This window comes from Pteropus medius, unplaced genomic scaffold (genome assembly GCF_902729225.1).
Source record: "Pteropus medius unplaced genomic scaffold, Ma_sr-lr_union100, whole genome shotgun sequence".
NCBI classification, from domain to species: Eukaryota; Metazoa; Chordata; class Mammalia; order Chiroptera; family Pteropodidae; genus Pteropus; species Pteropus medius.
The window spans coordinates 10016365-10039807 of NW_024347788.1; the positions used below are offsets into that span (position 1 = coordinate 10016365).

Below are 23443 nucleotides of genomic sequence, written 5' to 3' on the forward strand. Positions count from 1 at the left end.
GAGTGGTCCAACTCCAAGCAAAAGATGCCACCTGGGGAGAGAGGGTGGGAGTCTCAGCCCGGCCTGGCAGGGGGCATGTGGACGGCAGCCAGATGGTCAAACGGGGAGTCAGCATTGGGGCTATTGTGTGTCACAGTGACCCTGACCAGCCATGCGGACATGCCAAGGTGAGATTTTCCTGACTGACAGATGCCTCATTCCCGCCTGAGATGCTCAGAAAGAGAGACCATGAACCCTGAAAAACACCATATTGTTCTGTGATGTCACCTCTGGAATGTTCTGAGTGTTTTGGTGACCAACTTCTGCATAGGACCTATACCTGGCATCTAACATTGGTATGGCTTTTTACTTGAGATAGAAATAATAACCTCGGAAGAGATAGTGGGCGTAGCTGTCTCTGCTCCAAAGGCTTGGGCTTCGACTACAATAGCTATCTTAATTTCTGTGCAGACATTGATAAAGCCCTTTATCAGATACCGTCTTCCCATTCCTCGAGACTCAGATTTTCCATAATGTACCTAACGGACAAGAGGGGGTGTGTGAGGAGGAAGATGAGCTGAGCTCCAGAGGTCGGGCTGGGAAGCAGACATCTTATTTTCTCTTTTCCACAGCACTCGAGGCCACATTTTACGAGAAAAAAAGATACCAGATCTGAAAGCCTTGACATTCCAATCAATGTGGTGCTGCCTCAGGTAGGGGGAACCGCAGGAGGATGTCGCCGACCACTCTTAGCCAGAACGACCCTCTTTCGAAACTCCGGCGAGATGGTGCAGGACAAGCAGAATAGTCGGGACCTCGATTCTAGCTGTGGGTCAGCTGCCAACCGGCTGTGGGAGGTCTCTTAGCCACTCGTGGCCTTGGGTCCCTTGTCCCCTCAAGTGAGGAGGGCGGGTTAGGTGACTTGGTTAAGACCTTCTAGTCCTAACACATGAAGTTTCTGTGACAGTCTGAAGTAAGCCAATCTTCTCAAAATTAGATCTGCTGGTACTTGTCGTGCAGCCACCCCGGATTTCTGGAGAATTAGAACTGGGGCTTGGAATCAAATGCATGAGACGGAACCCATGAGGAAAGAACCCAGTACACAGACAAAGGGGTACAGGGCCCTCTGGAGGTGTTGAGAGAGTTAAGGCCTGCGGTATCCCAGACATACGCAGTGTGAGGGGCGGTTGCGAGGGGCTCAGAACGGAGGCCGGTGGCTGGATGGAGTCTTGATGGGCTGCGGATTCTCAAGGCTCCTCCTGCTAAGGGGCCGTTTCCTGGGTGGGTTCTTCTGATCGGATTGTTTCTACAGCTGCTATGTCACAAAGGGGGGCAGCCTGGCTTCTCCAGAGTCACCTCAGGCCCAGCTGGAAGACCATGGCGGTACAGCCAGAGAGGCTGAAGTGTAGGGTGGAGGAGTCCAACGCAGAGGTAACGACGCGGAAGCTCCGCCCGGCGCTGTGTAGGGACAGGGTGCGATCGCCAGTGTGCGTGTGCGTGTGCGCGTGTGTGTGTTTTCCCCAAAGAGCTCTCTTGCTTAAGAATTTTCAGAAAAACAAGATTAGAAAAACCTTCAGCATTCCTTCTATCGGTGGAGGTAGTTGTGACGATCTAGGCAAGTACGTTCAAGAAAAAAAATATAGGAAGAAAACGTTCTGGCTACGTGTTTTCACACCGTCCTTATAACTGTGTGATAAACAGCCACATCTCTCTTTCCGCTCACGAAGTTAGGAACACACGCTAACTGCTCATAGACAGGATGGCCCGCCCGCAGGGCTCGACAGCTATAGCAACCTTGTTTTAGGTCCGATTCTTCCCACATGAAATACGAGGGTCGTTCTGTTGGTTACCACTGTCCTGGTGGTGAGTGTTGACACTTTGGTGGGTTCACGGCCCAGATAAATCAATCTCTGCTTTGCTATGGGATGGGCCAGCCTGAGGGTGGGGTTGGGGATAGGGCTGCGTTAAGGTTCGTAGCAGTGGTCACGTTGTAGAGGGATGGAAAGCCTTCTGTCTACATGTAGCATAACTCTCCCTGCCCCCCTCCCAGAAGCAGCCCAGCACGGGGGAGCAGAGGGGGGAACGGAACCGGGGAGTGCTCTCACAAGGCTGCAGCTTGTCCTGGGGTCGTCCACTCCCTGGGCCGCGGGGCCTGGTGCTGCTGCAGGGGTCCGGAGGACATGGCGGGAGGGTACCTGCTGCCCCGGCGTGAGCGCCCCACGTGGGCAGATGTGGCCTCGTGGGTACACCTGCCACGGGGACACAGGTCACACGACAGGTTTACCGACACCTACCAGGATGCTCAGGGCTGGCGCGTGGGGGGAGGGGCGTGGCATCGGCAGGTTTCGATTGTGTGAACCGCGGCACCTCCCGGGCAGTGTGAGAGGGACCCGCGAGCTCGCTGGACCTCCTCCAGCCAGGCGGCGTGTGCCCGCGGGGAAGGGCTGATGCGGTGAGCAGGGGACGGACCATTGCTGATGGCCGTGGATTTGATCATGTGTGGGCACTGGGCCACGCAGGTGCGAGGCAGAGACGGTACGGATGCGGGGACGGGGGTCCCCAGCAGCTCCACCAGTGAGGGCAGAGCTGGAGTTAGGGGCTTGAACCCAGGTCAACGCCCGCTCTCCGCACTGCGCCCCAGGCTGGGCGTATGCCGCCTGGCTGGGCCCGCTCGCGTCTCGGCCCAGTGCTTTTTCTCTCGGTTTAAGGAGATAGTGCCGTCTCTCCCCCACCTTAAGTGCTTGTCCCCGAGCTCCCTGCACGTATCTGCCACGTGCTGCTCTCTGCTGGGACGGAGTCCGTCCGTTTTAGAAGGGACTCGCATCAGCAGCTCTGCCTCCAGAAAGTGCGTCCGGGCCTTTGGGCCTCTCAGTCACATAGCAAATGCCTGCGATTCACGCTCACATCTTCCCAGATCTTATCGATTTCCAGTTTTTCTTCCTCACATTAAATATTTGTGTTTTCTGATCTATTTCCCTCCAGCTCATTGACTCGCTAGCCATCGACGTTGCCTCCTGCCCAAGCGAGCTGACCTTGGGTCACCTCTGTGCGTGGTTCAGCTCTCGCAGGCATTCGCCTGGCCTGGGGGCGCTCTCTGTGAGTTTCATGGAAATGTTGTTTACTGCTAATCGTTAACGAAGGGTCCACGCCAGATCAGAATGCGCTCCGAAGGTACCCCCGCCTCCTTATCCACACCCCCCTCCCCAGTTGCCTTTCTCAATCCCCTTTGTTTGGGCTGCTTCTTCGGAAGCTGTGGAACCTGCCGACAATACCTGTATCGGTACCCACTTGAATGAACTGTTAGGAGGAAGATTTCGTGAGTTTCTATAGTAAACGATGGGCTGGAACTACCATACACAGCGGCATCTTTATCCGCTTCGCTGTGAATGTTATAATGCTATCAAAATTAATCACACCGGCCTGCGAATTATCCTCTTATCTATTCACATTTATTAAAACCTACATCGACTTTATCCTGGGACCAGGGAGCTGAGTTAACTGAACAATATGGTAATGGGCTGAAGCCTTGTCACCTCATCTGGACACTCGTAGTGCATCTGGCTCTTCCTGTTGGCATTCTGGGCCCCTCAGCTTCCCGTGCCTGAAAGTATGTCACATGGCTGAGTGTTCTTGACCGCGACCCTCAGTGCCATTGGCAAAGTAGGTGTTTAAAAAGCTTGGCCAACAGGCTTGGTGTCTCGTGGCCTTCGGACATCTCTTCAAGTCTGTGCTAGCCACTTCTCCAGGAGTGGAGAGAGCTTCAGAGTGTCAGCTGAGCCTGACCAGTTGCTGTCCAGTCCTGTCCCCAAACCCATTAGATGGGAGGCCACTAACTCCAGACATGTTACCTCAGATGGTCCCGCTCAGAGAGTCCTGTTCTTTAGAAACCCCATAGCATCAGTAAGAGACTTTGATCTTATCACCTCCCCTTTGCCCTTTGCCCTTTGCCTCCCCCTTCATCCCACTGGCCACTCTCCCTCCATGCTCTCCGCTCACCAGGAGACCAGTGACCCGACAAAGGCACACAGTTGTTGGTGATTCCAAGCATTTCCCCTCCAGTACCACTCGCATTTAAAGAGGAGATCTGCGAGGGAGATGCTCACACCCAGGGCCCTTCCTGGGTCCCCGGCATTCACATGTCTTAGGTCACAACTGTGAGTGCAGTCTCCTGAGGGCAGAATCCCCCGGTCTCTTTCCCAGTGAGGCCCGAGGAGGAGGCATCACGAGCCAGCTGTATTTCCCTCCGGCACCCACCCCCATTCTCTATTCTTCCATGAAGAATCCAACACTTTTCCTTCCCACCTACTGGGTCTGGGTCCCATGAATCAGGGAGGAGACAGTCCTTCCTTCAACGGCAACTCGGGTCATGTTGCTCTGAGGACTTGCTGCCACGGGCTCTACCCCCCAGGCCTAGGAGAACATTCGGGGTGTCCCAAGGGCTCTTTGTTGGCCCGTATCTCTTGTCAGGGCTCAAGGACATCGAGGGCAGGTTAGTGTGGCCCATGAAACCAGCCCAGTGATACCACTGGTTGAGGTGACCTACTGAGAAGGAGCTGGCATCATACATTGGCTAAGGAGGCCTAGGATTTCATACGTCATGGGTTTGCTTAGCTCAGATGCTTGCTTTTTGGAAAGCCCTTTTATAAAGAGATATAGTCAGCATTTGCTGTAGTGCTTTGGGCCAGGGACGTTTAAGCCTCGCCAGTGGACCCGGCCATGTGTTTGGCCTTCATGACAGCTTGCCGACCACTTCGTCGGCCTCAGACAACCTCAGGAAGTTGGCAGAGCAGCTACATTTGGGTTCATTTTAGAGGTGACCTTCAGAGAAGCTAAATGACTTTCTCGAGAGCGCTCAAAGATGGGACTTTGGAGACCAAAGCTACTGAGAATTCGGGGCCTCTACCGTCATTAGGTCATAGGTTCAAGATGGTGACGTGGGCAGCCAGCACGCACGGGCATTTTCATGCAGGGGTGGCTTCCTTTACGGGGCTACGTAGGGGAAGCTACAGCCTAGTGGGATCCACACGGGGAAACCCCGTCACTGCATTTGTCACACACGGTCACAGCTCTGCAGTTTAAAATACGAATCGACAAAAGGGCACAGCTTTATCAGATAGACTAGGTACATTAAGACAAACAAAATCGCCACTTTTGTAGGCCAGAAATGGTACAAGGTAACAATTTCACATGTTGCGACCTGATTTCTCCTCCCTGCCTTTTATTAGTGCATCTTGGTTGGTTCATTGGTCAGGACTTGTTACGCTTCCACTGCAGATGACGTGCACTGTTCTAATTGTCAGGCCTAGGGATGTCAAAAGATAAGGGACAGGTTCACGGCCGTCAGGGAATTGCAATTTATTCATCGGGGAGAGAAGATGGGACAGAACATACGAGAACCGCTGCAAAGTAATGACATCAGCAGATGCAAAGTAAAAGTATCAGGGCACGCGACAGGCTGGAATGAGCACGGAGTTCGGAGTCAGACATCCTGGTTTTAACCTCCGGCTCTGCCTCCTTGCGGGTTATGTGATCTGACCTAGGACTCTAGTAGCTCTTTTTGGTAAGATGCTACATATAAATATGCATATCTATCGGCATGTTAACCCATAACAGTCATTCGGTTGGCGTTAATTCCTTTCTCTTGCTCTATAAATCTTCCTGTAAGGAAGCGCTAAGTGACTTCTCTTCCGGGCCCAACGTACATCCTCACGTGGATGTAGCTCTCTGTAAGTAAAGAAAATTTCTTTTTTGGTGTCCGAACTCTACGACAAACCCCGCGGTAGGGCAGATAGATGTTGGTACAGGCTGCGCAGCAACAGATGTGAACGGTACCCTCTGAAGTTTGTCACTGTACAACCTGCACAAACATGTGGGCTGTCTCTGAATCACATTAGCGTCCGCGTGTTCTGTATTTGGAAATGAAGCGATTTGAAAGGGTCCACACCCGTACGGTGCCGAGCCAGGACCGTCTTCAGGTCTGCGGTGTCCGGTCCCTGGACCCCGACACCTGATCGCCTGCGCTCTGAGCGGCTCATTCGCACCGAGAAATAACGGGCACCGTGCGCTGATATTTCGGTCGTCTGGAAGTTCCCCGAGGCCGGGGTCTGAGGCCAGGCGCTAAGTTAACATTAGTCAATTCACTAACATAAACGTGGAGGACGAATCGGTGCAGGGACATGCAGAGGGGGATAGATGAGAGCGAGGTGTTTCCACAAGGCCACGACGGAGCTTTCCTTTGAGAACTAAGTCGGGCCGGTGCGCCTGGGATTGGGGAAGCGCCACGGGAAAGGAAGACTTTGTCTCGGTTCATGTTTTCCCACAGTTCAGTCAGGTTCCCTGGCACGTCTGAAATCCCTCCATATTTAGTGTTTTTTTTTCCTTAAATCTTCTCGCTTTCTCCACTAGAAAAGATGCCGCTTTACTGTAGCCTCATCCTGATAGCGTCAGGATGTTCTGTGTCGTATGCAAGAAACCAGGCCACGAGGTGACTCTGCACTCGGCCTCCGTCTTGGTCCTGCTGACGGGTAGGAGGAGAGATATCAGGGCTCAGCCGTGAGAGGAGGATGCGGTTTCCTGGGTTAGGAAGGAGAGGGGCCTGGGAGTCCATCAGCATTTTCCGGATCAGGCGTTTGGCCATGGAACGGAGAAGGCAACACGGTCCGCTTGGAAAGTGTTGACCATTTAGCAGAGGGGACGAGATGTCAACCAGGCTGGTGAACGAGGGCTGCTGGAGGTAGCGGCGCCCATGTATAAGCACGGATTCGCTGGGCCAGAGAAAGGTAGACTACGAGAGCATTCAGAGATCATGCCACCAGCCCCTGATGACATGGGAATGGAGACCAAGGAGAGAAGGGGAGACGGTGTGACCACGGTCACCCGATGGCGCGCATAACGACGGGCCTCGGATCCCCAGGTTGTCCATAACTGGGGTCCACCGCTACGTGCTAAGTTTTTATTTAGTGTATTTCTGTTGAGGGGACAGTTGAAAATTCGCTGGTACCCAGTTCAGAATGTGAATAGAGATTCATGACAGCCGAGCAGGGCGATTTAAAGGCCGTCACGGATACTCTGAGCAGGTCTCAAGCATTAGCGAGTCCTCTTTGGATGTTCAAAGGAGTGGACGGCTTAGGTTGGAATCAAGCAATCCTGAGAAAGGAACGAGATAGTTGGGGGGACTGTGAACAGTGACTCAGTATTGGCTGATATTACGAGATCATTGTTAAATGTTAAAAGGAAGACATTTTGTGGTTTTGTTTAAAAGATACAAATGGACATATTTATGGATAAAATGACTCCATGTCTACACTTCGCTTTCAAATAACCCGGTGGCAAAATAAAAATAAAATAAAATAACCCAGTGGCAAGGGGAGTGTTTGTGGAATCGAGTGATGGTGTATGTGAGGCAAGCGTGGCCTCGATTTGACCATGGCTAGAGCTAGGTGATGGGTACATGAGACAACGTACCCAGCTAATAATTATTAGACTATTTTTTATACATGTTTGAAAATTTTCCATAATAAAAAGTTAACGAAAAGTCGTCTCGGCCCCCAAGTACTGCAAGTCCTTTGATAAATCCGTGGCCCGAACTGGGACTTAGTGAGCGAACCGATGCTAGTTATTTAACCTCTCTGAGCTTCAGTTTCTCCATCTGCAAAATGGGAATAATAACGGCAGCTTAGGAAGTCCGCACTGTGAGGATTAAATGAATCGGGCGGGTAGAATGCTCAGCTCAGGGCCCAGCACAAAATTAAGGCTCGATATGTGTCTCCTTCTTCCCGTTCCTTCTCAAGAGTGGGATGCGCACTGTTGACTCAAAGCGCGTTTTCCGTGGTAATGTCATCTAGAGCAGGACGCTGCCGAGGTGGAGCCCTGTGTCACTTCTCGTCTGAGGACGGAGAGGACCTCTCTAGCGTCAGTCCTTGTTAACCTTGGCTGACCTGCCCGGAAATCTGAATCAGGGGACCTTAAATTTACAAGGATGTGGTGTGGGCGTGTTGATCACAGGTTTGGCCACAAAGGCTGGTGTGCTTTCTCAGGGGAGGAGGACGGAAGGCATGGAGGCTGGACTTATTTCAAGCAAATAAGGTTCTGATTACAGAATGCCCTTACACCCTCGCTACCCAGAAGATTAAGCTCATCCTTACAGAGTCAATGACATGTGTTTATTGCAAAGTTAATGGCATAGAACTGTGTCTTCTATGTATCTAGTTCCTCAGGGCTCAAGGAATTGTAACCAACTTTATTCCCTGTGCAAATTATATATCTCTACATACACCTATTTTTGTAGACACGTAGAGATATATAACTATATACATGTATGCATATACATATATGCATACGTAAACTACATATGGTAGCTAACCTGACTTGTTTTCTATCTTTCGTGTAAAATTATGAAAATAACCTAACAAATAAGGAACCGCTATTTGGAAAGTATTGTGATGTACGTGGATGAAATGCTTTCGGCACACTTAGAGGGAGCTACCATGATCTTATTTTTATTTAAATTTACTGCTACAGTTCCTGCCTTTCCCCCAGGATGCACCTTGCTCACTGCTTTTTGAATACATCTCAGAATTCTCCCATTAGCGAAGCCTGCTCTTCTCGATGACAATACCTTACACCTCTGTAGCACTTGGCAGTTTAAAAAAACTTTCGCATTTATTATCTCAGTCGATTTTCGCGACAGTGCTGTGAACTAAGCCAGGTGCACGTTATTCATTCGACAGGCCCATTTCAATGACACTCGGTGTTGGAGGGGGCCTTTAAGATCATAGTTCGACTCCCTCTTTGTTACCAGTGAACAAATCTGGGTCTCAGAGAGGGTGACAGAACCAGGATGAGAATCTTTGTGACCCCAGACCTGACGTCTCAGCCTTTCACCCTGGCGTAACCCCCACTTGGGAGAACTGCATAGTCTACCTGGCTTAGAGCTGTCGCGACTACCTGCAGCCAGAATCACCTGGGGGAGCTGGTTAGAAATGCAGATTGCTGGACCGAGGCCCGGAGAGTCTTGCAAGGAGGAGGCTCCGAAACCTGCACTTAGAACTCACTCTGATGATTCCTCTGTGCTGCGAAGTGTGAGAGCTACTGGCTTTCTGGGTTGAAGCTTTGAGGATCCATCCCCCTTGTAGGTGGTGGTGTTGCGGCGCGTGGCACCCATCGTGAATTCCCGTTTATGAATTTCTCAGTATCCTTTGCTGTCTTCGTTACCACGCATTGAACTCCCGTTGTTCAGTGGTATGTCTGTAACGGTGCACTTCCTTCCCAAAGCTGTCAGCGGGACTCTGCTTCGAGCCGAGCACTCTTTTGGTAGATGGGTCAGGGGCTGATGGCAGGACAGACTCAGGTGACTAAGAGCGGAGAGCGAGCCAGAATGAGGCAAGGGAGAAGGCGAGGCTGACCAACAGCACTGCCGATTTGGACACAGCAATTCGGGTGGCCACAGGGTGATTCATGCCGCCCCTCTGCCCGCCGACTGTGGGTTCACATCTGCAGCCGTGGCAGCCACACAGCAGCGTCTGTGCCTCATCCCTGGTGACAGAAGTGTGCCAGCGCCCACGCTTGGTGCTTTTGTCCATTTCCTCTTTTAGTCCTAAAAATATCTCGATGACACAAGGCAGTAGATGGCATATTCCCAATGTGAAAATGTGAAAACTAAAGCGCACATAATTTACCTGTCTTCTTGTAACTGGTAACCGTGGGGCCAAAGTCAGTGCCTTTAACCGCTACGATAGTTTATCGTCATTGTTGATGGAGTCCACATTTGGGAATGTGCCTAACGTTTTTTCACTAAAACCGGTTTGTAACACCCGAACCGAAAGCCGTGGCGCATCGGAGGCCATCCCCAGACGTGCACGGAGCCCTCAGTGTTTGCGTCGGCTGGTCCATGCGTTTCCCTGGAGGAGCCCTGCTGTTTCAGCCCTCACGCTGTGAAATATTGTCCTTGTCACGGTTTAGTTAGTACCACGTTTTTCACGTTTCCGTGCGTTTTGTTGGTGATGTCAGTGTCCTAAATGGCCCTGAAGTGCTGTATAGTCCCAAGCACTAGGAGGCTGGGGTGTGCCTTCCAGGGAGAACAGGTGTGTTAGGCGCGCTCTGTCAGGCGTGGGTTATAGCGCTGCTGGTGGAATGTTTGATGTCAATGAATCAACGATACACACTCATCGGGTGTCTTTCCGCAGAAACGCACCCCAAAAGGCTATGTGTGGACCGGACACGCACCGGAGGCCGGCGGAGCCGGACCTCGTGTTCCCCCCGCAGCGCTGGTGCTGTGTCCGCCATTCCGTTGCCCGCAGTTTCGTAGGACAGACGTGCAGGGGACGGTGGGGAGCGACCGTGTTGTCCCGTGAGGGCGCCAACAGGCCAAGCGCAGAGGTGCCCGGCGTGGCCAGGCCAGCCCAGGCCATCGCACCGGGTCGACTGCGGGCGACCCGGCCTCTGCCGCCCGCTCGGCCGGCCTCGGCGGGGCCAGCCGCTCACTAACTCTGGGCTCCCCTGTTCTCTCCGCAGAGGGGCACGGCCGAGCCCTTCCTGAGGCTCCACAACTTGTACCCCAGCCCGCGCTGCGCCAGGCAGGCCGCCCTGCCCCGGCCGAGCCGCCGCGTGGCCAGCCAGCACTCCTACCCGCTGAACCGCTTCTCGTCGGTGCCCCTGGACCCCATGGAGCGCCCCACGTCCCAGGCGGACCTCGAGCTGGACTACAACCCTCCGCGCGTGCAGCTCAGCGACGAGATGTTCGTGTTCCAGGACGGGCGCTGGGTGAACGAGAACTGTCGCCTGCAGTCGCCACACTTCTCGCCCTCGTCGTCCTTCCACCACAAGCTGCACCACAAGAGGCTGGCCAAGGAGCACCTGCTGCAGGAGGAGAACAAGTCCCTGCGCGACGAGAACCGCGCGCTGCGCGACGAGAACCGCGCGCTGCGCAAGGAGAACAAGATCCTGCAGGTGCTGTGGGAGGAGCGCAAGGCCACGCTGGGCCGCGACGACAGCCGGGCGACCGCCGCGCCGCCGCTGCACAAGGGGGCCGCGGCCCCGGACGCGGCGCAGAAGGACGCGGCGCTGCAGGCGCCGCGCGGCAAGGAGAGCAGCGCCCTGCAGCTGCTCCGCGCCGAGAACCGCGCGCTGCAGCAGCTGCTGGAGCAGAGGAAGGCCTACTGGGCGCCGCCCGAGGAGCCCGCGGCGCCCGCGGACGACGGCGCGGCCGCGCCCTCGCCGCACGAGGAGCCCCACGGCGCCGGGCTGCTGGCGGACCCCGCCGCGGGCCTGGCGTCCCCCTTCGAGGAGCTCAAGGGGCCCCCGAGCCCGCAGGAGGACCGCAAGGCGCTGCGCGCCCTGCGCGAGATGGTCAGCAACCTGGCGGGGGCCCCCGGCGACGAGGAGGGCAAGGCGGGCGCGGGCCTGCCCGACGGCAGCCAGGCGCTGGAGCTGCTGCGGGAGATGAACCAGGCGCTGCAGGCGCTGCGGGACGAGAACCGGCTGCTGCAGGAGGAGAACCGCGCCCTGCACGCGCTGCGCCAGGAGCACCGGCTGTGCCAGGAGGACAAGGCGCTCTGGGAGAACAACAAGCTCCGGCTGCAGCAGAAGCTGGTCATCGACACGGTGACCGAGGTCACCGCCCGCATGGAGATGCTCATCGAGGAGCTCTACGCCTTCATGCCCGCCAAGAACAAGGACCTCAAGAAGCCCAGCAGGGTCTGAGGCCCCCAGCGCGCCCGAGGCCCCCGGCTCGGGGCACCGAACACTCTGCCGGAGGAGATCACCCGCTTTGGCCGCCGCCCTTCACCCACCGGCGCGGTCCGACCAGCAGCGGACCTGGGGGCCTTCCCACCCTCGGAGGGGTAATAAAGGCGCGGGGAGCCTGGGGCCAGTGACGGCAGCGTGCTGTTCGCCTTTTTCTTTCTCTCCGAGTTTCGAGAGCCGTTTTAGGTTCACTGCGAAATCGCGCAGAAGGTACAGAGATTCCCCCACGCACCTCCTGCGCCCACCGGAGGGTGCGTTTGTCACAGACGATGGACCTACGTGGCTCGCCGTCATCGCCCAGACTCCGCAGTCCACCTTAGGCTTCAGCTCCTGGTCCTGTACGTTCTGTGGGTTTGGACAAATGTGTGATGATGACACGTGTCCACTTATAGTATCGTAAAGACTACTGTCACTGCGCTGAACACCCTCTGTGCTGCACCTAGTCAGCCCTCCCTCCCTCCCTCCAAGCCCCTGGCAACCACTGATCTTTTGACTCCTCCAGGACGCTGCCTTCTCCAGATGTCACAGAGTCAGAATCGCACACGGTGTACGCAGCCTTTTCGGATCGGCTTCTTTCACTCCGCCATGCGCAGTTAGGGTTCCTCGTGGCTCTCCATGGCGAGAGAGCTCACTCCTCTTTAGTGCTGACTGCTATTCTACGGCCCAGACAGACCGCAGTGCATTTATCCACTCACCTGCCGACATCTCCGTTGCTTCCCGGTTCCGGCAGTGATGAATCCAGTGGCTTTTCTCTCTCTCTCTTTTCCCCAGTCTGTTTCTTCGTCAGATTGTTTATCTCCCTCATTTGCTTCTTTTTTTCCTCCCTTTTCTCCATCTCTTCTCTTTTTTCTCCCATCTTTCGTGCTTTCTCTCCATCTTCCATTTTCAAGGCTGTGACGCAGGAAGTGGCCAGGGAGCAGAGGTCACGCGAGACCAGGGCTTTTTAACGGCGCTGCTGTTGACATTCTAATATGGTTTCGGCCGGGCCTCCCGCGCGCTGTACGATGCTAATCAGCGTCTCTTTTCTTCGCCCACTCCATGGTGGTAACAGCTACCCAGCTGTGACGACCGAGTACATCTCCAGACATTCCCAAATGCTCCCCCAGTGGACAAACCCCTGCCCCTCCCCCCGACATCGCTCTGGTTTCTGACAGTGCGTTCCCCGGAACACGAGTCCTTGAAATGCTCTGAGGAAATGAAGGCTTCCGTCGGGGCGAATGCTGCTCCAGCCCGCTCTGGCAGAATCATAATCATTCTCCAACTTCAGGCGTCTGAGAAGTCCTGCAATGAAGACACCTGCTTAGCTTTGGTGAACCCAGAACAGCCAATATGACTGGGTCTTGAAACCTCTCTATATGTCCCGCTGATGATCACCCAGTTTGCAGAGCGGTGCTCTGTGCTCCCCCCGATCCTAGGCTCCCCTCCCTCCCCCTGGTGCCCTCCGCTTACTCACGGTTCACGCTTCCCAGCCAGATGTAACACGTGGGCTGGGTGGTTGCCAGTATCACTGGGTGGAGGTAAAGAGGCTCAAGATTCGGCATCGTGGGTTTCGATTCCCATTTCAAAGTTGGACATACTCTAGAACCAAGAAGTGGAAAGGTGCCCTCAGGTGCCTGTGGAGGGAGTTGGACAGAGGTCCGTCCCTAAACTTTGCTGGAGGGTGGGATCACCTCAGGGTCTTTGCAAAATGCTGATGCCTGGACTCCGCTCCCACCATGGTGCTTTGATTGGTATCGGGTGCAACTGGACATCGGGAGGGTCCCCAGGTGATTGCGACATGCAACACGTTGAGGAATCACTGTGGCGGGGATGCTAAGCCACCTGATTCTCAATATATCGTTCCATTCACTAGTATTGGGTCTAAGTGAGTAGACACACGTGAGGGAAAAGAGTTCGCCCATTTTGCCGATGGGAACACTGATCGTTGTGGCGGACGTGAGTTTGAGGCAGGAATATCCTCACTCGTAATCCATCGTTCATGCTGGCTGGGTTTCCGAGCCTTGAGCGAGCTCCAGGAGGCGAGCCGAGGCATTGGCCCACACCTGGGGAGCTCTTCGCCCATTGCTTTTCACTCGATGTGACCCCGGGATCCCCCATACCTGTGAGGTGCGCACTACCTTCACGACCTTTCTTTTCTACAGCTCTGAAAACTGCAATGCCAAGGATTTGCCAGAAGCTAGCCAGCCAGTACAAGCCAGACTGGGACCTCGGTGCAGACTTAACGACCGCAGATATCGAATTCTTTCTGTGAGGTCCCATTGTCAAGGGAACCTGGTCTCCAAAAACTGAGTTTAAAAATAGTTTTGGTCCTATTTTCCAGATTCGGGAAGAAGTTGAGTCTGATCCAAAATGGCATCAGAAATTCCAGACGAGGGAGGAGGATGGTAGGAATGTCAGTGATGACACAGGGTGGAAGGGAACTGACGTGCCTGCAGAGGATGAGTGATTTATCCCTCTGTCGCCACTCAGCGCTGATAGACAGGAAGTTGTCGCTGGTAGATCTTTGGCCCTTTGCAGGTTCCTTTCCCTCGTGAATTTGGTAAGTCCATCAGCAAGGCATCACTTAACTCCACACTTTAAGTCGATGTAATAACAACCCCGGGGCGTAGCGGTTTTTCGTTTTTGTTTTTTGCTGACACTGAACTGGTTTCTGTGAGTCTAGACAACTGGAAGACAAAGCACACACTCTCCCACGTTTGTGTTACAGACATGTAGCGTGGACGAATCCACAGAGCAGCCATCAGCAGCCTTCCTCGCAAGCCGAGGGAGCTCAGAGGCCTTCGTGTCATTGAACGATGTCAACTTTCTCTGTCAGGCAGACTCTAATTGGGTGAAAAATTAGCAAGGTGAGCCATAAGGTGTCATTTTTATGGAGAAGGAGAGATTTACTTCAATTTCATCGTGAGTGGCATCTGCCGTAGATCAGGTAACATTCAGTGGGGGCGAACCCACTGGATGAAATGGGTGAAATTTCATTCTTTAAGCGGGGCTCCCTTTGAGCATATCTGCTCCTTTTTTAGCTCTTCCTGGCCAACCTTGACTCCTGAGGACCAAGGCTGTTTTCTCTTTGTGGGGCGGGCTCTGTCTCCCAGCCTTTAAAATTCGCCTTTAGAGAGCTAAGCATCCCGCCTTTCCTAGCCTCCCGCTTTGGCCCTGTGCTTGGCTGGCTGGCACGGCTGGCTGGCACTCTTGGCTGCTGGGGTCAACCACGACCCTCCGGCCGTATCGCCCGGACCCTATCCATAGGCCTATCTAGTGCCCATAGTTGGGGGTCAGGTCAAATAGAGAAGACCACTCACATCCTAAAACAGCGAGCTAGTTAACGGAAACCAAAGCTTTCTGAGCAGGCGGGGGATTCCCACAGGAAAATCATCCGTGGACGACGGTCAGCCTGAGTGTAGCGGGGTGCCGATGAGAGGAACCAGGAATGGAACAATCCTGAAGAAAATCCGTAGGCTTTTGTATGCCAGATTCTGTTGCTGAGTTTTCGCTTTTCTAAGGACTTTTCATAAAGCAGAGTGACCTCAGTCTGCATGAGGAGATGCTTGCTGGGACCCGCTGTTACACCGGGCAGCACGGGAGGCAGCTGGGAGCAAGGTGCATTGGGACAAGGTGTCGATGGAAGAAGTCAGAGACCCCGCGGTCCTCAATAACCACTATTGTCCTCGCAGTTGAATTTCTGATTCATTAGATGGGAAATATCTTTTATGGAGAAGCTAGGTCATTCTCAGAATATTCTGGATATGCTGAGAGCAGCTGCCGTAAACCGCATCCTGCCCGTGAATAATTCTGAGCCTCCGCGTTATTTGGGGCCGACGGAACGTGCTCAGGGTTGCCCGCCCCTTTCCTCGTTCACACGCAAGTCTCTCCCAAGCCTGGGCTCTTATTAGTTTTCCTGGATAAACATTTTTTTTTCCCCAGATTCCTTATCCTCTTTGTTCACTCAGACAATAGCCTTTGTAACCGAGAACAAAGTTAGGCACTGGTGAGAGATTAGTTTTAAGGCTGTCAAGACAAGCGGCTGCTTAATTATGACATTTTCTGTCTCTAAGCCTACCTTGGTTCTTTGCAGCCAGGGAGATTCAGAGATCTCCGTCAGAAATCAATCTGTAAAAACACGGACTTCACACCTTTTCAGAAACTGGTCGGTGGTCACTCGGGAACGCTGCGTGTGATGGAATAGAGCTTCTTGCCTGTCGGTTCCTTTTCGTGGACCTGTGAGCTGGCTGTCCTCACTGCTCCGCTTCGATCAATCACCAGGTCCTGTTGATTCCATCTCTTAAATTGAACTCTTCTAGTCGTCCGATTCCCATGGGTATAATCCCCATCCTGACCACTGCCATCTTCCAGGTGGGCGCTCCAACTCCGAACTGATCTCATCTCCAAGGTCACTTCCAGCCCATTCTCCATGTTGCAGCCAGACTGATTTTTCTTGAATGTGTGAATGTCCTCATGTTATTTCCTTTTCAAAAAATTTATCACTAGCTTTCCATGGTCTTTAGGATAGAATAAAATGTTGTTATGGATCCCTGGCTGAAGTGTGGATGTTACTGCATGTTCTTCTGACCTTCGGAACTTAGTTAAGCCACCACGGCTGCTCAGGGGCCCCGAAGGGCTCCTTCGGAATTCAATATAATTTAACTCAACGTCTGCCTTGTCTCTTGGAGGTGACATCCAGAGCGGAGAGAGTCCGCCTCCTGGCAAGGGCAGCCAGTGAGGGAGGGTGGGGACGCCTACCGTGACAGGTGGTTGTCATGAATCTTTCCTGGTCACGAGTGGGTTGCCGAGTGTCGAAGCCCAGTAACCTCCCACCTCGCTTTGCCTTTAGTGACGATCGCCTGCTCTGAACAGCCGTGCACCAGTGGTGAGGACTTCAGAGCCAGCTTCTGGGTACGTGTCTCAGCTCTCCACTCGCTGCGTGACTTTGGGAAAGCCACTTAGCCTTTCTATGTCATGGCTTCTTCTAGGGAAAACAGTGGTACCTGCTTCTAACAGCTGTTGTTGCTTCATGAGTTCATTCCAAAGCTGGCTTGAAACTCAACCGTTGATTTCTGCAGGCTAGGCTCATTCCGGCCGTTCCGGTCTCGGGTGGGCTTGCTCGTGCCCCTGTGGTCAGCTGGTGGGCGGCTGAGTGGCTCTGCTTCCGGTGGTCGGCCGACTTATCAGTTAGAGCCCTTCGTTTCTTCTCCATGCGGTATCATTCTCCAGCCAGTTACCCCAAATGTGGTCTCGTGGCAGAGGAAAGACCCAGAGAGAGAGAGCAGTGAGCAAGGCCTCTTGAAATCTAGGCTTGGAACTGGTCCATCTTACTTTTACCGATCACGTTCTGCACGCGAAAACAAGGCATATACTAATGGGTTCGCACTTATTCAGCCATTAACTAATTACCAAATATTTTCTAAACGCCTCGCTCTGTTATAGGTACCGGGAGTTCGTTGAGGAGCGGGGTGGACATGGAGCCACATTCTAGTAGGGGAGACAAGCCATCGACAAGTAATCACTTAAGCAAGACGATGTGAGCCAGGGCTGAATGCAGTGAAGAAGGAAGTGGGAACGAGCGGCTAGACTGGACGGCAGGCGTGGTGGCTTTAGACGGGATTGTCAGGAAAGGCGTCTGGTGACGTCGTAAGCAAGGTCTGGCAAGGTCTGGCACGTCGCTTTTTCATTTGTACCCCGATTGCATACCGAACCCCCGTCGACGTGATGGGAAGGTGTGGGTGAGGGGGTCGCGCTGTAGTCCTGTAGCGTGGGCCTTCTGGAGGGTCTGAGCTGTGACCTTCACCGGTGCTCCTCAGTCTTCCCCTCGTGAGCGTGACAGGGTGGCTAGAGCTGAGTGTTCCCGTCCCCGAGGTAGGTTTGTCTCTGATAAAACCGCAGGCGATTAGGCTCTGGTAAACAGTTTATCCCCAGGGAAGGTCTTATTAAGGATGACAGATGCTCTGGTGTCTTCTCAAGTGGCCGCTTCCCCGCTCCCCCTGCTAGACGCATGAAGGGCGTTTGATCTCTGCCGTGAGAGTCGGGGGAGCCCCTGAAGAGTGAGGGTCCCCACGACTGGGTCGCTCAGAGTTGAGGCTGCACCGAGCCTTTGGCAGTTCGTCAATTACAGTTCAGACCTTCCTGCCCCAGCCCAGTTCTCATGGACGTTCCCGCTCTAGGAGGTATTTATTCTCTGTATTCGCCTTTCTGTTTCTCCGGTTTTGGGGGCAGCGGTCGTCCCTGTAACCTCGGTTCTCTGATGGATCTAAGGAGAGTTGTCGATATTCAGTTTGTAAAGATTATTTTTTTCTCGTGAGAATAGATGGGGATGAAGTGTCCTAGGTCCAACATCCCAAACTGGAAACTGGAAGTCAAAGGGCCTCTGAGACACCTGAGCCGAGACCTGGGTGAAGAGAGGGGTCTGCCATGTGAGGAATCAGGCAATGGCGCATCCGAAGGCCCCGAGGCGGGACCCGCCCGGCATCGAGGCCGGCAGGGCTGGGCTGAGCTGAGCCGTGAGACCGAAGGCCAGTGGACGTGGGATCGAGATGCGGGGCAAGGCTAGAGCATGGAGGACCTGCGAGGCCATGGCGGGGCCCAGATTTTAAACGGAAACATTTATCCTGGAGACATAAACAAATCAGATTAAACGGCATGCTCCTGGTCACTTCTGCACCGTGCCACAGAGGTAGCAAACGCACGGCAGAGACTCCCCACGTCACTTCCTTTTCATGTCTCCTTAGCACGGCAGCGTGCGACCCAAACAAGCAGACAGGGAGAGGACCCTTACTGCCGACGGGGATCCCTCATTCCGCCAAGGAGCTCGTGCGAAGCCTGGGGATCCCTCATTCCGCGAAGGAGCTCGTGCGAAGCCTGGGTAAAATATGACTCGCGAGGCGGGCAACACGTGTTCCCGCGCTAGTCGTCACCTGCGAGGGTGCTGGGGACTGAGTCTGGGCAGGACAGCGAGTGCCCCATCCCGCCCCCTCCCCCACAGGCGAGTGCCGTGGGCGCAGGAAGTTGGGTGGGTGGCTCCACGGGAATGGGCTCGATCAGGTGACCACATGGCGGCCCTCGGAATAGTCTGCCCTGTTGTGCGGGCGGGACGAAGCTTGGGCTCAGGAGGAAGCGCAGGAGCCCCGCGGCCCGCCCCAGGCTGCAGCTGCACGTGACCTGTCGGAGCACCCACAGAGAGACCCGCGGTCTCCAGAAGTCAGGCCCCAGAGTCTGTCCACACCGACTTCATGGCCATTTGACTGTCCCACTGGCAGAGGATGTTTTCCTATCCTTGCCCAGGTAATCCTGGGAAAATGGAATGCGTTTAACAGTCTGGGTTTCTACAAAGAAGTAGACAACCTATTGCTGGGTAAATTTGATCTACGCAAAGATCCAAGGTGGATTTTTCAGAGGCGACAGTCATTTAACTCCGAAAGAGTATTTTCCTTTTTCTTTCTGAATGTTTTGAATAATGGCCCCAGGGTGGGGGTGGGGTGTCCCAGCTCCTATTTGAATCCCGCAGACGGATTTAGCTTGAAGGGTTCTGAGTGACAAGTCTTCCGTCGCTTACCTACAGAAATCCTTTTGCAGATTAATTTTAGTTCTCGCAGTTGCATATTCATCTATTTCTTTTCTCATTTTAGTTCCACGATTCCCTCACGCTGTCACTGTCCTTCGCTCTGTCAAGCCTTTCTCCAGTGTTTTAGGACAGACATCCTGACATTCTCGCTTGAGCGTGTCACGGCGCCGTAGATTTTATTCCTTTGAGTTTTCCTCCTGATCCGCCCTCCTGACCTGCGATCTCAAGAGCGTTGGCATTTGCTTCCCACCTTCTTCCCAAGGTGGGCAGGTGAGGCTGTTGGGGAGGTGCGCCCTGCAGCCTGGGAGATGGGGGGCTCTCCAGGAGTGCAACCGAACTCTGAAGGCTCGCGCGGAGACCCCCTTCTTGCCTTTTGCAGCTCCTGGTGGCCCCAGGCTTTCCTTGGCTTGTGGCCGCCGCACTGCGGTCAGGTGTGCTCTGTGTCTGTGTCTCCTCTTCTGTTTCTCGTAAGAACTTGTCATTGGTTTTAGGGCCCATCTAGGTAATCCAGGATGATCTCCTCCTGAGATCCTATATTAATTACATTTATAAAGACCCCTTTTTTTTCGAATGAGGTCATCTTTGAAGATTCTGGGGCTTAGAAAGAACATGGACATCTTTTTCGGGGGCGGGGGGCGTCATTCAACCCACTATGTGGTCATCTTTCTCTCAACTTGCTGTCTTGGCCTGAAATTGCCACTATTTAGAAACACAACTGAAATTTAAACACTATACGCCTAGAGGGCTCCTATTGACAGTGTCCCCGAGAAAGGTCACCTGAATATTTAGTGCCTGTTAGTACCGGGTAGAGAGCAGGATCTTGAGGGAAGGGGACAGATGAGGGCGCTTTTAGGGGAGCAGTGAGAGACAGGAATGATGCGGCCCGAGGGGCACCCTGCGGTAAGGACTCGGTTCTGTTTAGTCGAGGACCTTGGGCCCCCAGCAGACTGAACCGAGGAAAGAGTGAGTAAGTTACAGAGTCAAACGTAGTGTGTGACGGTCCTACTTTTGCACACACGTGTGCTGGGCCGCCTTCCTGGAATCCACAGGGACACTGACCGCCTTGCTCTCATCCGCGTACTCCTGGGTCGCCGCGTAGCACGTGCGGCGTCTGCAGCGGAACCGAGTTGGGCTTCTGCGCATGAGCAAGGCGTAGACAGCCATCGAACCCATCATGAAACGTCGGCCCACGAGCTGAGGGGCACGTGCCTGCTGAGTGGACCAGTCCGCGGACACCTCACCCCCCGGGGACTATTTCCCCTACCACACTTCGCTGTCTCTAATGATTCCAGCGGATGTTAGGACTATGTTTCCTGTATACAAACCTTTCCGTTAGAATCGAAGTTTGTCCAGACAACCAGTTGCCATCACAAAATCCAACATTCATAGGGATTCCACTGTTGCATAGTGCTTGCTCCTCAGAGGGAATGCCTTTGACCTCCCTATTCTATCTTATTTATAGCTTACAAGCCACATTGTAAAGAATAAATGAATGAACGTATGAATAAACAATTTAAATCAACCTTCCCTTTAAAGATTTTGTGTGTTCGCCTAGTGTAAGGACCGGCGTTAGCAAATATAGCCCAGAGGACCGGAAGTCTCGTTTTAAGCTGCTTCTTATTTCTATTGAGAAATAGGAACCTCGTGTCTACAAACAGAATGTCCATGCAGTTTGCTCTGTGAGACTGAAGCCCTGCGCTCTGGGCAGGGGCCGGTCAGGAGGTGACAGCTCTTTCTTAGGGGTCTGGTTTTGCCAACCTGGCTCTCCCCTTGGGCGTCTCCTCCCTGCACGACTTCAGGCTCTGAACCTGCCTCACCTACGATCTGTTCTCCTCGGAGACCAGCTTTATATGCACAGGTATTGCAATGAAGTCTATCATTAGTAAGATTCCCTCCAGGCTCCCGTGGCACGTCGGTAGTTATGTGTGTTGTGTGGAGCGTGGGGCATTACGCACTCAAAAATGCCATAAACTTTGTGGATGTGAGGGTGAGCGTGGAGATCACCCATGACTCGAATGGTTTCCAAATGCAAACAGAACATCTTTCTTTTGATCCTGAACTACGGCGACAAGCTAACCTGGATCTTTGATCCTTTGCCAGTGTCTAGAGAAATTATGAGGTCTCCAGGATGGGATGATAGATCCTCATCAAAGCTTCCAGCTTTAGGAAATTTAATTTCCATTCTCAGTGGCTGCAGCTTTGAGGCAGCTGTGACTGAAAGGTCCCAAGTGCTATTGAAAATAGCTCATCAGTTCAGAACAAAGCTGATTATGTAAATCGTGCATTAAGATGCAGCTTCAATTTAATTTTACTCGGTAAATAAATATCCCATTAACATCCATCTGTTGAAAGTCAGGTAAGATATTCTCCAAGACTACATGGCTCGGGCCCCAGTGAATGCCACGTAAACGCTGACGGGTGGGATTAGGACATCCAAATTCACTATGGAGAATTTTATTTTATTTTTTCTTTAAATGGCAAGTCAGCTATAAAATCATTTTAGAGCAAGAGGAAGCTCTGATTGGCCAAGAAAGACACTGCATCTATTTCTGGTCCTGCTCTTTTGAGGGCGCAGGAAAAGCTTTCTCTGATTGCTGTCGCGGAGATCAATAATAATTATGGCTTGCCAATTCCCTCCAAAAATAAAAAACATTTCAGCTGATGAGAAGTGAACACTAAATTAGCACCAGCTCTTTTTGCTGCAGGGCAATTAACCCAGCCAGAAATGCCCTTCGCGAGCGCCGTCTTTGTGAACGGGCTCGGCTTCCATCCCGGAGTCGGCAGTGGTGGAAAATCCCACCCTGCCTCCGGAACCGGCAGCGGGATCACAGGAAGCAAGCCAGACTGCCTCTCATAGCGCCCCAAGACCGCCCGTAGCCCTCAATCTCTAGGAAAAGCTTTCGATGCTTCCATAGAAGGCTGTTACTATCAGGTGCTCCTGAGGGCACGATGCTTGGTCATCATCTGCTAACGTTTTGGTGGAAATGAATTGCCAGTTGGCAGTGGTGGTGATGGTGTGGGAGAGAGGTGAGGATTGGGGTTCGCCCAGGGCCGGGGAGGGTCCGGGGAAGACCCACAGCGGGCTATACACTCGAATCCCTAAGGCACAGTTTTCCAAACTGTTGGTCACTTTCCTATAAAAGTGACGTAATGGCTGGCTGGGGCCAGCCCTGGAGGGTGCAAAGCACAGGTCCTTCAACCAAGACTCCTAGGCCCAAGGCTGCCAATATAAACAGTGCTTTTGTGCATATTGCAAAAAGAAAACCCCTCTAAACAGAAAAAAATTTAAAACGTGCCCTTTCTTCCCAGCCAACGAAGCCCCGTGTCAAGGCCCATGGATTCGAGAGAAGCCAGGTGCTTCTCCCCCACACTCTCTCTCGAAAGTACGCCCCTTCCCCAAGCGTGAGGCCAGGGTGTCTGTCCACCTGCTGTACCGCAGCGAAGGGACCGAATCTAGTTCCTTCTCTCTAAAGCAGCCCTTTTATAAGCACGAGGCAACACGCCAACTTGCCTAGGATGGCAGAAGCAAAGATGGGTGGATTCCGGGTCGTTAGTGACATTGTGAAATTGCTACACCAATCCTGTACTGACTAACCCTGAACTCCTCATTAAATCCTGATTTTAAACCACTGTTAATTAGGTATTTCGGTGTAGCCTGAACTCCCGTGGTGGGGGCAGGCGGTGAGGGAGGGAGCGGATGGGTGCGTGGTGGAGGGGTCTGGATTTCTCGGTCGTGGCCCGCGAGCCTTCAGAGACAGCATCTCCGCCTCCCTCGTGACGGGACTTTATGGTCCCCGTCTTCAATGACCCGTGGAGACCAAGCGGCTCAGTCCGTCCTCGTGCTGCACCCTTTCATAGACTTCTCTTCAGCCTTCAGCCCAGGGTCGTGTTTTCTGCACTGCCACGTGTCCCGGATGAATCGAGGATGCAGGTGGAACGAGGCGTTATGGTAATTGTCAGAATATTCTGGATATGCCGAGAGCAGCTGCCGTAAACCGCATCCTGTGGGAAGAACGAGGTAAAAAACGTGTCGGCATGTGTGGATGCTATGCAGCCAAGCTGAACCCCCGGCGTCAGCTGCCCCCGCCAGCCATGTTCTTTGTGAGACCTGTTCAGTCTCATTTGACCCTTGTGGTCTCCAGTGTCACTGGGCAAACAGAGCACTTCATG

The 23443-nt window shown here is 53.4% G+C and overlaps 1 protein-coding gene across 1 annotated transcript; it reads left to right on the forward strand.

Moving 5' to 3' along the window:
• The first annotated feature begins 260 nt into the window (after window positions 1–260).
• Window positions 261–11953, forward strand: CBY2 (chibby family member 2). The gene is made up of 3 exons (XM_039877354.1): window positions 261–335; window positions 612–692; window positions 10492–11953. The coding sequence occupies exons 1-3, from the start codon at window positions 261–263 to the stop codon at window positions 11677–11679; spliced, it is 1344 nt and encodes a 447-aa protein (XP_039733288.1). The 3' UTR covers window positions 11680–11953.
• The last annotated feature ends 11490 nt before the right edge of the window (window positions 11954–23443 follow it).